This window comes from Hyla sarda, chromosome 5 (genome assembly GCF_029499605.1).
Source record: "Hyla sarda isolate aHylSar1 chromosome 5, aHylSar1.hap1, whole genome shotgun sequence".
Taxonomy (NCBI): Eukaryota; Metazoa; Chordata; class Amphibia; order Anura; family Hylidae; genus Hyla; species Hyla sarda.
The window spans coordinates 173,815,731-173,829,194 of record NC_079193.1 but is presented as its reverse complement, the minus strand read 5'-3'; the positions used below and the strand labels follow the sequence as shown (position 1 = coordinate 173,829,194).

General features: G+C 41.5%; 1 protein-coding gene across 2 annotated transcripts in view; it reads right to left on the bottom strand.

The window, feature by feature from the left end:
- Nucleotides 1-13,464, bottom strand: part of MOCOS (molybdenum cofactor sulfurase) — a 400,707-nt gene that overhangs the window by 155,832 nt on the left and 231,411 nt on the right. For both annotated transcript variants that reach the window (XM_056520778.1, XM_056520779.1), the window contains exon 6: nt 8,174-8,373. In XM_056520778.1, coding sequence (XP_056376753.1) covers nt 8,174-8,373 — 200 coding nt within the window. The remainder of the gene's footprint in view (nt 1-8,173; nt 8,374-13,464) is intronic.

Genomic DNA, 13,464 nt, shown 5'->3' with positions numbered 1-13,464 from the left:
CTAAATCTGAAGGGACAGATGTTACAGAACTACAACTCCCAGCATGCCTAGGCAGTCGAGGCATGCTGAGAGTTGTAGTTTGGCAACATCTGGAGGGCTACCGTTTGGGCACCACTGTAACAGTGGTCTCCAAACTGTGACCCTCCAGATGTTGCAAAACTACAATTACCAGCATGTCCAGACAGCGTTGAGTTGCATGTCCAGACAGAGTTGCAGTTTGGCCTTCCTAGTGGTTGCCACAGTAAAGATCGTTTTACTTTCACTTTCAATTCCCCCCCCACCGTCGACTCCCTACCTGATCCAGCAGGCTCCAGCGAAGATCCCGTGTCCCCAGGCATCTTCTCCTGCAGGTACGGCCTCCATCTTCTTCCCAGATCCCCTCGACATCCAGGGGCGGGCAGAATGGGGGGTTGCCATGGCAACCCCCTGTCCTGCGCTGCCATTGGTCAGAACTCCGTTCTGACTAATGGCAGGGGATAGGAGGAGATCGCAGCTCTGCGACCTCACTCCTATCCCTTAGGCTGATTGGGGCTGTTGCTGACAACTCCGATCAGCCTTATTTTCCGGGTGATCGGGTCACCAGAGACCCGATCAACCCGGAATTGGAGAAAATCGCATGTCTGAATTGACATGCGATTTTCCCCGATTGCCGACATGGGGGGCGATGTATCGGGGTGCCTGCTGAATGATTTCAGCAGGCATCCGGCTCCGGTCCCCAACTGGCTAGCGGTGGGGACCGTATTTCCCACGGGCATATGGATACGCCCTGTGTCCTTAAGGACTCGGAATGCAGGGCGTATCCATACGCCCTGTGTCCTAAAGAGGTTAAAGACACAGCCCATTTTCACCTTAAGGACCCGGACACGTCTGACCACTGTCACTTTAAGAATTAATAACTCTGGGATGCTTTTACTATTCATTTTGATTCTGAGAATATTTTTTCCTGACATATTCTACTTTAGGTTAGTGGTAAAATGTTGTCGATACTTACATAATTTCTTGGTGAAAAATTCCAAAATGTTATAAAAAAATTTTAAATGTAGCTTTTTTTTTTTTACTTTGAAGCTCTTATAAGGAAAATGGATATTCCAAATAAATTATATATTGATTCACATATACAATATGTCTACTTTATGTTTGCATCATAAAGTTGACATGTTTTTACTTCTGGAAGACATCAAAGGGCTTCAAAGTACAGCATCAATTTTCAAATTTTCCACAAAATGTTCAAAATCGAATCTTTTTCAGGGACCAGTTCAGTTTTGGAGAGGATTTGAAGGGCCTTCTTATTAGTAATACCCCATAAATGACCCCATTATAAAAACTGCACCCCTTAAAGTATTCAAAATGACATTCAAAAAGTTTGTTAACCCTTTAGGTGTTTCACAGGAATAGCAGCAAATTGAAGGAGAAAATTCAAAATCTTCATTTTTTACACTGGCATGTTCTTGTAGACCCAGTTGTTTAATTTTTACAAGGGGTAAAAGGAGAGAAATCTTGGTATAATGTGTAACCCAATTTCTCTTGAAATACCTCATATGTGTATGTCAAGTGCTCTGTGGGTGCACTAGAGGGCTCAGAAGGGAAGGAGCGACAGTTTGGAGGACAGGTCACATTTAAGAAGCCCCTATGGTGTCAGAACAGCATGGCATACTATTTTGGAAACTACACCCCTCAAGGAAAGTAACAAGGGGTACAGTGAGCCTTTACACCCCACAGTTTGACTTTTCGTTAAAGTTGGATGTGTAAATTATTTTTTTTTTCTCACTAAAATGCTTGTTTCCCCCCAAATTTTACATTTTTACAAGTTGTAATAGGAGAAAATGCCCCTCAAAATTTGTAACCCCATCTCTTCTGAGTATGGAAATATCCCATGTGTGGACATCAAGTGTTCTGTTGGTGTACTACAATGCTCAGAAGAGAGTGAGTCACATTTGGCTTTTGGAAAGCAAATTTTGCTGAAATGGTTTTTGGGGGGCATGTTGCATTTAGGAAGCCCCTATGGTGCCAGAACAGCAAAAAAAAAAAAAAAACACATTGGATGCTATTTTGAAAACGACACCCCTCAAGGAAGGTAACAAGGGGTACAGTGAACCTTAACACCCCAAAGGTGTTTGACAAATTTTCGCTAAAGTTGGCCGTGAAAATGAAAAATTAGATTTTTTTCACTAAAATGCTGGTGTTACCCCAAATTTTTCATTTTCACAAGGGGTAATAGAAGAAAAGCCTCCCAAAATGTGTAACCCCATTTCTTCTGAGTATAGAAATACCCCATATGTGGATGTAAAGTCCTCTGCGGGCGAACCACAATGCTCAGAGGAGAAGGAGCACCATTGAACTTTTGGAGAGAGAATTTGATTGGAACAGAAGTCGGGGGCCATGTGCATTTACAAAGCCCCCCGTGGCACTATGGGGGCTTTGTAAACGCACATGTCCTTCAATTTGCCATACAAGACTTTTTTTTAATTTTTTTATTGGGGTTGGGGTGGGGGGGAACTGTGTAGAGGTATATGTAGTGTTTTACTTTTTATTTTGTGTAGTGTAGTGTTTTTAGGGTACATTCACAAGGTTGAGTTTACAGTGAGTTTGTCGCTGGCAGTTTGAGCTGCGGCTGAAAATTTGCCGCATCTCAAACTTTCAGCAGAAATCTCGCTGTAAACCCGCCTGTATGAATGTACCCTGTACATTAACATGGGGGGGGGGCAAACCTCCAGCTGTTGCAAAACTACAACTTCCAGCATGCACTTACAGACCATACATGCTGGGAGTTGTAGTTATGCAACAGCTGGAGGCACATTGGTTGTGCAACACTGTTGTTACTAAACTAAGTGTTTTGAAACCAGTGTCCCTCCAGAGGCACACTGCTACAACTCTCATGCCCTTTAGTAGTCTGTGCATGCTGGGAGTTGTAGTTATGCAACAGTGCTGGAGGCACACTCTTTCATTAAAAAAAATGTGCCTCCAGCTGTTGCATAACTACAACCCCCAGAATGCACAGACTACCAAAGGGCATGCTGGTAGTTGTAGTTGGAACTCCAGCTGTTGCAAAACTACAACTCCCAGCATACCCATTGGCTGTGCATGCTGAGAGTTGTTGCTAAGCAACAACAGGAGGTGAACAGGCCTCACCTCCTGCTGTATCCTGCCGCCTGCACACCGCTGCTGCTGCCGCTACTGCCACCGCCGCTCCAGAGGGGACCCCCGCGAGACCAAGGAAAGGTATGAGACCCCCGCCGGCCCCGATCTCCAACCCGATCGCCGCCCAGCAGGACAGTGATTGATCGGTTGTTCTGTCCGATCAATCACCTGATCGTGAGGTGCCACCCCTGCTGGGTAAGGGTCAATGGGGCTGTCTCACCAGAGACCCGACTGACCCGGAATCACCACAAATCGCCGGTCTGAATTGAATAGCAATTAGCGACGATCGCCTAAATGGGGGGGGGGGGGGGGGGGTCTCAGGACTCCCCAGGGCATTTACACGGGATGCCTGCTGAATGATTTCAGCAGGCATGCCGCCCAGCGGGGACCAAAATTCCCATGGGTGTACAGGTACGCCCTTGGTCCTTAACTACCAGGAAGCCAGGGCATACCCATATGCCCTGGGACCTTAAGGGGTTAAACAGAATGATGTAGCTAAGGATTTATTCCAATTTATTCGTTTTTTTTTTTTAGCAGATGACACATATCATACTATTTAAAGTGAGTGTCCAGTTACATGTGTTATATATGCAGACACATACAATGCATTCAGAAAGTCTTTTATTTTATTTTTTATTTTTTTTACATTTCAAAAAAAAAAAAAAAAAAAAAAAAGAGCATCAAGCTTTCTCCCAAACATCGGCACTCAATACCCATAATGAGAATGTGAAAAATGTATTTTAGAATTTATTGCAAATTTTTTAAGAGGAAAAACTAAAATTTAGCATGAACATAAGTATTCAGGCTGGCACATCAATGCGAGCTGTGGCAAGAAGGTTTGCTGTGTCGGTCAGCGTAGCGTCCAGAGAATGGAGGTGCTACCAGGAGACAGGCCAGTACATCAGGACAAGTGGAGGAGGGCAACAACTCAGCAGCAGGACCGCTACCTCCACCTTTGTGCAAGGAGGAGCAGGAAGAGCACTGCCAGAGCCCTGCAAAATGACCTCCAGCAGGCCACAAATGTGCATGTGTCCACTCAAATGGTAGGAAATAGACTCCATGAGGGCCCGGCATCCACAGGTGCGGGTTGTGCTTACAGCCCAACACGGTGCAGGATGTTTTGCATTTGCCAGAGAACACCAAGATTGGCATATTCGCCACTGGCGCCCTGTACTCTTCTCAGATGAAAGCAGGTTCATTCTGAGCACATGTGACAGACGTGACAGAGACTGGAGATGCTGCAGAGAACATTCTGCTGCCTGCAACATCCTCCAGCATGACCCGTTTGGCGGTGGGTCAGTAAGGGTGTGGGGTGGCATTTCTTTGGGGGGCCGCACAGCCCTCCATGTGCTTGCCAGAGATAGCCTGACTGCCATTAGGTACCGAGATGAGATCCTCAGACCCATTGTGAGACCATATGCTGGTGCTGTTGGCCCTGGTTCCTCCTAATGCAAGACAATGCTAGACCTCATGTGTCTGGAGTGTGTCAGCAGTTCCTGCAAGAGGAAGTGTATGGAGGCAGACTTCAGACAGAGGTGCCGGCTTTCAATGGCGCAGGTCACAGAGGTGGCATGGATAGGTAAAAACAAGGGTTGTTTATTCTCCCAGCATGCAACGCATTTCACTGCTACAGCAGCTTCATCAGGCATGCCTGATGAAGCTGCTGTAGCAGTGAAACGCGTTGCATGCTGGGAGAATAAACTACCCTTGCTTTTACCGATCCATGCTTCCTCTGTGACCTGCGACATTGAAAGCCGGCACCTCTGTCTGAAGTCTGCCTCCATACACCTCCTGCTCAGCCGGCTGGCTGCGGACACTACATGCGCTCACCATTGTTGTGTATGTGGGTACACAACACTTCCAGGTGAGCCTCCTCTTTCAGCGCACAATTTGCCTGACAAGTTACTCTTTTATTACACCATGAAGCGCTTTGTTTTTTGTTGTTTTTACCTGCAAGAGGAAGGCATTGATGCTATGGGCTCGGCCACCCTTTCCTCAGACCTGAATCCGATTAAGCATATCTGGGACATCATGTCTCGCTCCATCTACCAACGCCATGTTGCACCACAGACTGTCCAGGAGTTGGCGGATGCTTTAGTCCAGGTCCTGTAGGACATCCCTCAGAAGACCATCCGCCACCTCATCAGGAGCATGCCCAGGCATTGCAGGGAAGACATACGGGCACGTGGAGGACACACACACTACTAAGCCTCATTTTGACTTGTTTTAAGGACATTACATCAAAGTTGGATCAGCCAGTGGTGTGGTTTTCCACTTTGATTTTGAGTGTGACTCCATATCCAGACCTCCATGGGCTGATAAATTTGATTTCCATTGATACATTTTGTGTGATTTTGTTGTCAGCACATTCAACTATATAAAGATTAAAGTATTTCATACAATTAGTTCATTCATTCAGATATAGGATGTGTTACAGTGGGGATCAAAAGTTTGGGCATCCCAGGGAAAAAATGTGTATTAATGTGCATAAAGAAGCCAAGGAAAGATGGAAAAATCTCCAAAAGGCATAAGATTAGACATTTTTATAATATGTCAACAAAAGTTAGATTTTATTTCCATCATTTACACTTTCAAAATAACAGAAAACAAAAAAAAATGGCATCTGCAAAAGTTTGGGCACCCTGCAGAATTTATAGCATGCACTGCCCCCTTTGCAAAGCTGAGACCTGCCAGTGTCATGGATTGTTCTCAATCATCACCTGGGAAGGCCAGGTGATGTCAATCTCAAAGGTTTTAAATGCCAAGACTCATCTGACCTTGCCCCAACAATCAGCACCATGGGTTTTTCTAAGCAGTTGTCTAGAAATCTGAAACTGAAAATAGTTGTCGCTCACAAAGCTGGAGAAGGCTATAAGAAGATAACAAAATGTTTTGAGATGTCAATATCCTCTGTTCGGAATGTAATTAGGAAATGGCAGTCATAAGGAACAGTGGAAGTTAAAGCAAGATCTGGAAGACCAAGAAAAATATCAGACAGAACAGCTCGCAGGATTGTGAGAAAAACAATTCAAAGCCCAAATTTGACTGCACAATCCCTCCAGAAAGATCTAGCAGACACTGGAGTTATGGTACACTATTCCACTATAAAAAGATACTTGTACAAATATAGTCTTCATGGAGTCATCAGAAGAAAACCTCTTCTACGTCCTCACTCCTCACCACAAAAATCAGCGTTTGAACTTTGCAAATGAACATATAGACAAGCCTGATGCATTTTGGAAACAAGTTCTGTGGACCGATGAGGTTAAAATTGAATTTTTTGTCCGGAATGAGCAAAGGTACGTTTGGAAAAGAAGGGGAACAGAATTTAATGAAAAGAACCTCTGTCCAATTGTTAAGCATGGGGGTGGATCAATCATGCTTTGGGGTTCTATTGCAGCCAGTGGCACAGGGAATATCTCACGAGTAGAAGGAAAAATTGATTCAATAACATTTCTGCAAATTTTGGATGCTAACTTGATGCCATCCGTGAAAAAGCTGAAGTTAAAGAGAGGATGGCTTCTACAAATGGATAATGATCCTAAACACACCTCGAAATCCACGGGGGATTACATCAAGAGGTGTAAACTGAAGGTTTTGCCATGACCTTCACAATCTCCTGACCTCAACATTATTGAAAATCTATGGATAGACATTAAAAGAGCAGTGCGTGACAGACAGACCAGAAATCTCAAAGAACTGGAAGACTTCTATAAGGAAGAATGGACAAAGATACCTCAAACAAGAATTGAAAGACTCTTGACTGGCTACAAAAAGCATTTACAAGCTGTGATACTTGCCAAAGGGGGCAGTACAAGATCTTAACTCTGCAGGGTGCCCAAACTTTTGCAGACGCCATTTTTTTGTTTTCTGTTAGTTTGAAAGTGTAAATGATGGAAATAAAATCTAACTTTTGTTGACATATTATAAGAATGTCTAATCTGTAATTTGATGCCTTTTGGAGATTTTTTCCATCTTTCCTTGGCTTCTTTATGCACATTAATACAAATGTTTACCTGGGGTGCCCGAACTTTTGATCCCTTAGTGTTCCCTTTATTTTTTTGAGCAGTGTATAACGTTAATGATATCTTACCGAGAACGGCGTATATATATAATTTTTTTTCTTTTAAAGTCCAAAATTGCTGCTTTTTTCCATCAATAAAAAGTGATTTAAATGTTTCATATAAGCAAATAAGGTATCGTACAGTTCACGGTGCAAAAAGTTAGCCCTCATACAGCTGCGTATACGGAAAAGTGAAAAAGCTATAGGTGGTCAAAATAGGGCGATTTTATACATACTAATTTTGTACAAAAAGTTTGATAAGCAGTACAATAATAGAAAAGTATGTAAAGATGGGTAAAACTTTAATTGTATTGACCCACAGAATAAAGAAAACATGTCATTTTTACCGTAAATTGTACAGTGTGAAAACGAAACCCTCCAGAATTAGCAAAATTGTGGTTTTCATTTAAATTCCCTCACCAAAAAATTAATTTTGGGGGTTAACCATACATTTTATGGTAAAATGAGAGGTGTCATCATTACAAAGTAATATGGGTCTGTGGAGGGAAATATAAAAGAGTTATGGATCCAAGGTCAAAATGGGCTTGGTCCTTAAGGGGTTAAAATTGCAACCAAATGTAAATGTTTCTTTCATATATAATGTTATCATATTTTAATTGGTGACATCAGGTCCCATATTACAGAGCCATGTGTATGGTCCCCAGTAGCGGCCCAGAAGACTTTGTTTTATGTAATCTGCTCCTGTAAGTTTTATACAATTTTGAAGAGGAAGCTCTAGTCTGTGGGGAATAGCCATTCATATCTGAAGTATTGACATTTATTAAGATAATAGGACCTGTCAGAATATTTTACTCAAAAAGAACAAGAACAAAGTGTCATTTCTAAATAAATTTCTAAGTAAATAAAGCCATGGTGAAATAAATAAAGGCAATGAACATGAATAATGTATTGCAATTAATAACAGAGAAATTACTTCACAGATGGATGAAGTGAACCTTGACAAATGTGTACCTGAGAGTAGCCGATTACGCCTCCAGTTTCATCCAGCACATTAAAATTAATGATGGGACCCTGTACATCGAAAGTCCTGACCTCTGTGTCAGTGTAGATTTGTACTACGGGTTGTCCATTAGCGTAATGCAGAGCAGAAAGCACAAAGTAGGTGTAACTGGCCAGTGCATGGGTATGATTCCTAATATTCTCCATTCCACCTGCAAAGCAAAATATCAGTTATCATTTTCTGAACACCACTTTTCTAAACATTCTTCACATACAGTCATTTCAGCTTATCAACTATAAATTTACAAAAATGGTACCTCACAATAAGGAACACCACAAATGAAAAAACCTGCTGAAGAAAAACATTACTAAAGAAAACCAAATATGCCAGTTATCTAAAATATTCTTATGGTTCACTTTCACACGGCAGTATTTGTGTATTTTATATCTGTATTTGTAAGCCAAAGCTAGGATCAATTCTAGAACATTCAAATAGTAGAAGAAAAAAAGAACTTTCCACAGCACTGGTCCTCTGGTATTAACTGGAGCTAAAGCATCTAGTATTGTTCTTAAAGGTGAATTTATTTGGCACAAACAAAGCGTTTAGTTTTTGTAATTGACTTTTCGTCAGGCTAGTGCATATCTCTGAATAACTTTGGTATGCATTAGCCTGATGAAGAGTCCGTTATGGACTGGAAACAGGAGAACAAAGCCTCCACCAGATGAACAATTCTGTAATTTTTTTGTTGTTATTTACACTATTCACCATGTGATATCATTTGTGTGATATTTTAATAGTTCGGACATTTTCCAATGCTGCAATACATAATATGTTTGCTTCTTTTGTTAAGTCCCCCTAACATTACAGTTCAATGAAATGCTATAAAAATGCATATATTTTTTGCTGATCTGGACGAACAGCCTACCTAGGCAGACTATAGAAGCAGATCATAGATGGCAGCCATGGAGGCCTAGTACAGGCCTTGGAATGTCATAGCAATGGATTTGCTCACCGCAGTCCCATGGCACTACTGTTTAAATGCTGCTGTCAGAGTTGACATCACCATTTCCATAAAGTTTTAATCGCCAGGGGTCTGAGTGTTCAGACCTCCACCGATTAGGAGAACTAGCCAGGAGAAATTTAACTCGGCGTGTTTTCTTCTGGCTCTGCATCACATGATTGAGACATACTTGCAATGGAAATCCATGGAATGAGCAGCAGCACAGATTTCTCCTGGCTCATTTTCCTGATTTGTGGAAGTCTGAACATTCAGACCCCTGCCGAGTAAAACTTTTGACGTGTCGCTAAAACAAGTGAAAAGTTTTTTTTTTAAGTGATGGGTACACTTTTATAACTGGTAATAGCTCTGTGCCAGCTATTAGTGGCGTCTGTCAGCTTCTGAATGCAGCCGGCAGCCTTAGGTACAGAGTGGATCCAGGTACATAGTCCACTCCATACATCCTTAAAGGGGTTATCCACCATAAGGTGATTTTAGTACATATCCGACAGGCAGTAAAGGACATGCTTAGGAAGGATCTGCGCTTGTCTTGTGGCTGAATGGCTATGATGTGAGATTACCATAACACTGTGGCTAGCTCTTTGTGAACTTGTATTTTCTCTTTGACTTTTCTTTTTTAACTACAAATGCCACAATTCCCTTTTCCTCCCTCACACATATCAGCCACCCCACCCATTGAAACAAAAGACCTGTGGTTTTCAATCAGGGTGCCTAGTTGCAGTTGATCTCTCTCCCAGCAAGCGATCCCTCCACCCATTGAAGCAGACAGGCTCCTGTCATCAGCTGACCAGTGAGTCAGGTCTCGGCCGCATTGTAAGCTGGGAAAAATCTGAGACAACAGTCATTTTGTATGCTGTTAAAAATAAATATTGGAGTGAAAATCAGAGAATAATTGTGAGAAAACTGTCACACACAGGTACAGACACTATATTATTAACTACACTACCTTTACAGCCCCTGTAGCATAGTCAAATAAAAAAAAATCCTGGAATACCCCTTTAACGATGCAGGACGTATATTTACGTCCTGCGCCGGCTCCCGCGATATGAAGCGGGATCGCGCCGCGATCCTGCATCATATCGGGTCGGTCCCGGCGCTCATCAACGGCCGGGACCCGCGGCTAATACCACACATCGCTGATCGCGGCGATGTGCGGTATTAACCCTTTAGAAGCGGCGGTCAAAGCTGACCGCCGCTTCTAAAGCGAAAGTAAAAGTGACCCGGCTGCTCAGTCGGGCTGTTCGGGACCGCCGCGGTGAAATCGGGATCACCGCGGCGTCCCAAACAGCTGATCGGACACCGGGAGGGCCCTTACCTGCCTCCTCGGTGTCCCATCGGCGAATGACTGCTCCGTGCCTGAGATCCAGGCAGGAGCAGTCAAGCGCCGATAACACTGATCACAGGCGTGTTAATACAAGCCTGTGATCTGTGTAAAAGATCAGTGTGTGCAGTGTTATAGGTACCTATGGGACCTATAACACTGCAAAAAAAATGTAAAAAAAAAGTGGTAATAAAGGTCATTTAACCCCTTCCCTAATAAAAGTTTGAATCACCCCCCTTTTCCCATAAAAAAATAAAACAGTGTAAAAAAAAAAAAAAATAAACATATGTGGTATCGCCGCGTGTGTAAATGTCCGAACTATAAAAAATATATCATTAATTAAACCGCACGGTCAATGGCGTACGCGCAAAAAAATTCCAAATTCCAAAAAAGCGTATTTTGGTCACTTTTTATACCATTAAAAAATGAATAAAAAGTGATCAAAAAATCCGATCAAAACAAAAATCATACTGATAAAAACTTCAGCTCATGGCGCAAAGAATGAGTCCTCATACCGCCCTGTATGTGGAAAAATAAAAAAGTTATAGGGGTCAGAAGATGACATTTTTAAACGTATAAATTTTCCTGCATGTAGTTATGATTTTTTCCAGAAGTGCGACAAAATCAAACCTATATAAGTAGGGTATAATTTTAACCGTATTGACCTACAGAATACTGATAAGGTGTAATTTTTACCGAAATATGCACTGCGTAGAAACGGAAGCCCCCAAAAGTTACAAAATGGCGTTTTTTCTTCGATTTTGTCGCACAATTATTTTTTTTGCCATTTCCCCGTGCATTTTTGGGTAAAATGACTAATGTCACTGCAAAGTAGAATTGGCGATGCAAAAAATAAGCCATAATATGGATTTTTAGGTGGAAAATTGGAAGGGTTATGATTTTTAAAAGGTAAGGAGGAAAAAACGAAAGTGCAAAAACGGAAAAACCCTGAGTCCTTAAGGGGTTAATGCCACCATGATGTACAGTAAAGGCATGATAGCATAAGTTGTTAAGTTTTAACCTAAAAACATTTATTTGCACATTTTATAATTATACCACTATGTATACTTTAAAAACTTTATTCTAAGAATTTTCCAGTTTTAAAAACCAATACTGCAAATAACTAACACAGATAAAGCATGTACTTGTAAAAAAAAAAAAATAGCACATTACATTCAGCAAACGTAGTGTAATGTCCGTTTATCTGTATTTTGCATTTTTCTGCTTTGGGTCCTGTTCAGACATTGTTTATGTGGGAACAGTTTCTGTCTTTGGGAAGAGTTAATTTTCCAGCCCTTCAGCACTGGGAGACTATATAAGGCATCTTCAGGTGCTGCTCTTGGCAGGTAATAGCACCTGTTACTCTGATAATGTTTGCATTATGTTCACTATGTCTGTCTTAGCACATGTATCCTGAGTTTTAACCATGGTTATCTGTCCTGTTTGATATGTAGATTTTAGCTTGCCTTGTTTTAGTACCTTTGTTGGGTTTTAGTATCTTGTATTGTTCGTTCTGCTTTGTGTTTCCTGAGTCCGTATTCTTACTGTGCATTTTGTCAGTTCTGTTTTGACCCTTGTTTGATCCTGGATCTCCTAGGATAGAATCCTGCTCTGAGTCTTCTGATAATTCGTGAGTTGGCCTTGTGTATGTACCTGTGATTACTTATATTTAGGATTTTTGTTCCCTCCTAGGTTAGTATCCTGTTCAAACTGTAGAATGTGCCTGCTAGCTAGAAGCCCTATTTGGCTTTAGTATTGATGTCCCTCCATGATTGGAGTGGGGTGTCTAGTGTGTCTGACTGACACCCATGCACTTTAGCGCAGTAGAGGGATCGTCCTCGTGGTTGTCGATCCGTTGTTTAGGGAAGATGGGCAATAGAAAAGAACAGCAGTTGTAGGGACAGTTAGGGCTCACTAACTCCCTGCCACCCCCTTTCATGACAGTTAGTGAGCAGTATAGTGTATGGAGCACCATTATATAGAAGTACAATTCATGTAGTAGAGGAAGACAGCACTATGAATAGTACAGAGTTTAGGCAATTTGCCAGTACAATGCCAATAAGTGAATATGCAATAGATCAAATTCAATTTGTACACTGCAATTGTATCCCTCATATACAAATGCATGAGTAGCACAAATGTCTCTTCTATCCTTTTAGTCTGTTACACTGTACTGTATCAGTATAGATGAAATGTGTCAGCCTGGGGTCCTGACTGGTTAAATCATTGAGAATTTTCTACTCATGAGAAAATAATCTTTTGCGAATATAATTTTTATTATCTTATTCACTTGCCTTGTATTGTATTTCGCTTCAGATTTTTCTGTTGGAAATCATACAAAATTGTTAGCGGAAAAAAAACCACCTGGTCTGTCTAGTCTGTCCTTATATTATTTTGTTTTTAATTTTAATCTCATGATAGCTAAACTTTATCTCTGACTGCCTTACATTCACTTACTGTGGAGGTACCAACCACCTCTGCTAGAAGTTTATTCCAAGCATCTACTTCTTACCAAACAAATATATAGCAGTTCCATTCTGTGTGTACTCAGCCTAACTGTGCAACTGGAATAACTATAGGACTTGATATATTTCCTGTAAAATCACTTGTGAGCTGCTGTAGCCTTCAAATTGGTTGTTATCTAGACAGTTCTAGACAGTTATCTGCATTTAACCAGTCTTGTTTTTATGCAGTTCTCAAGTATATCTCAAAGTCACCAGCTCAACAATGTGTATTTGGGGCCTAAGGCTTGATAGAATTGTTAAGAACTTGACAGAATAGGACAACTCAGGCTCCATACTTACAAAGGTTTTTCATTTTATTTGATGGGAAAACTGGCCCTGAACCAGAGCTTCATTGAAAATAAAATAAATCCTGATTTACTTTAAAGTTTGCTTTCTAGCTGAAATATAACCAGGCTTATGAGTTTATGGTGGTGATGCTAGATCACTGATCTCTCAAAT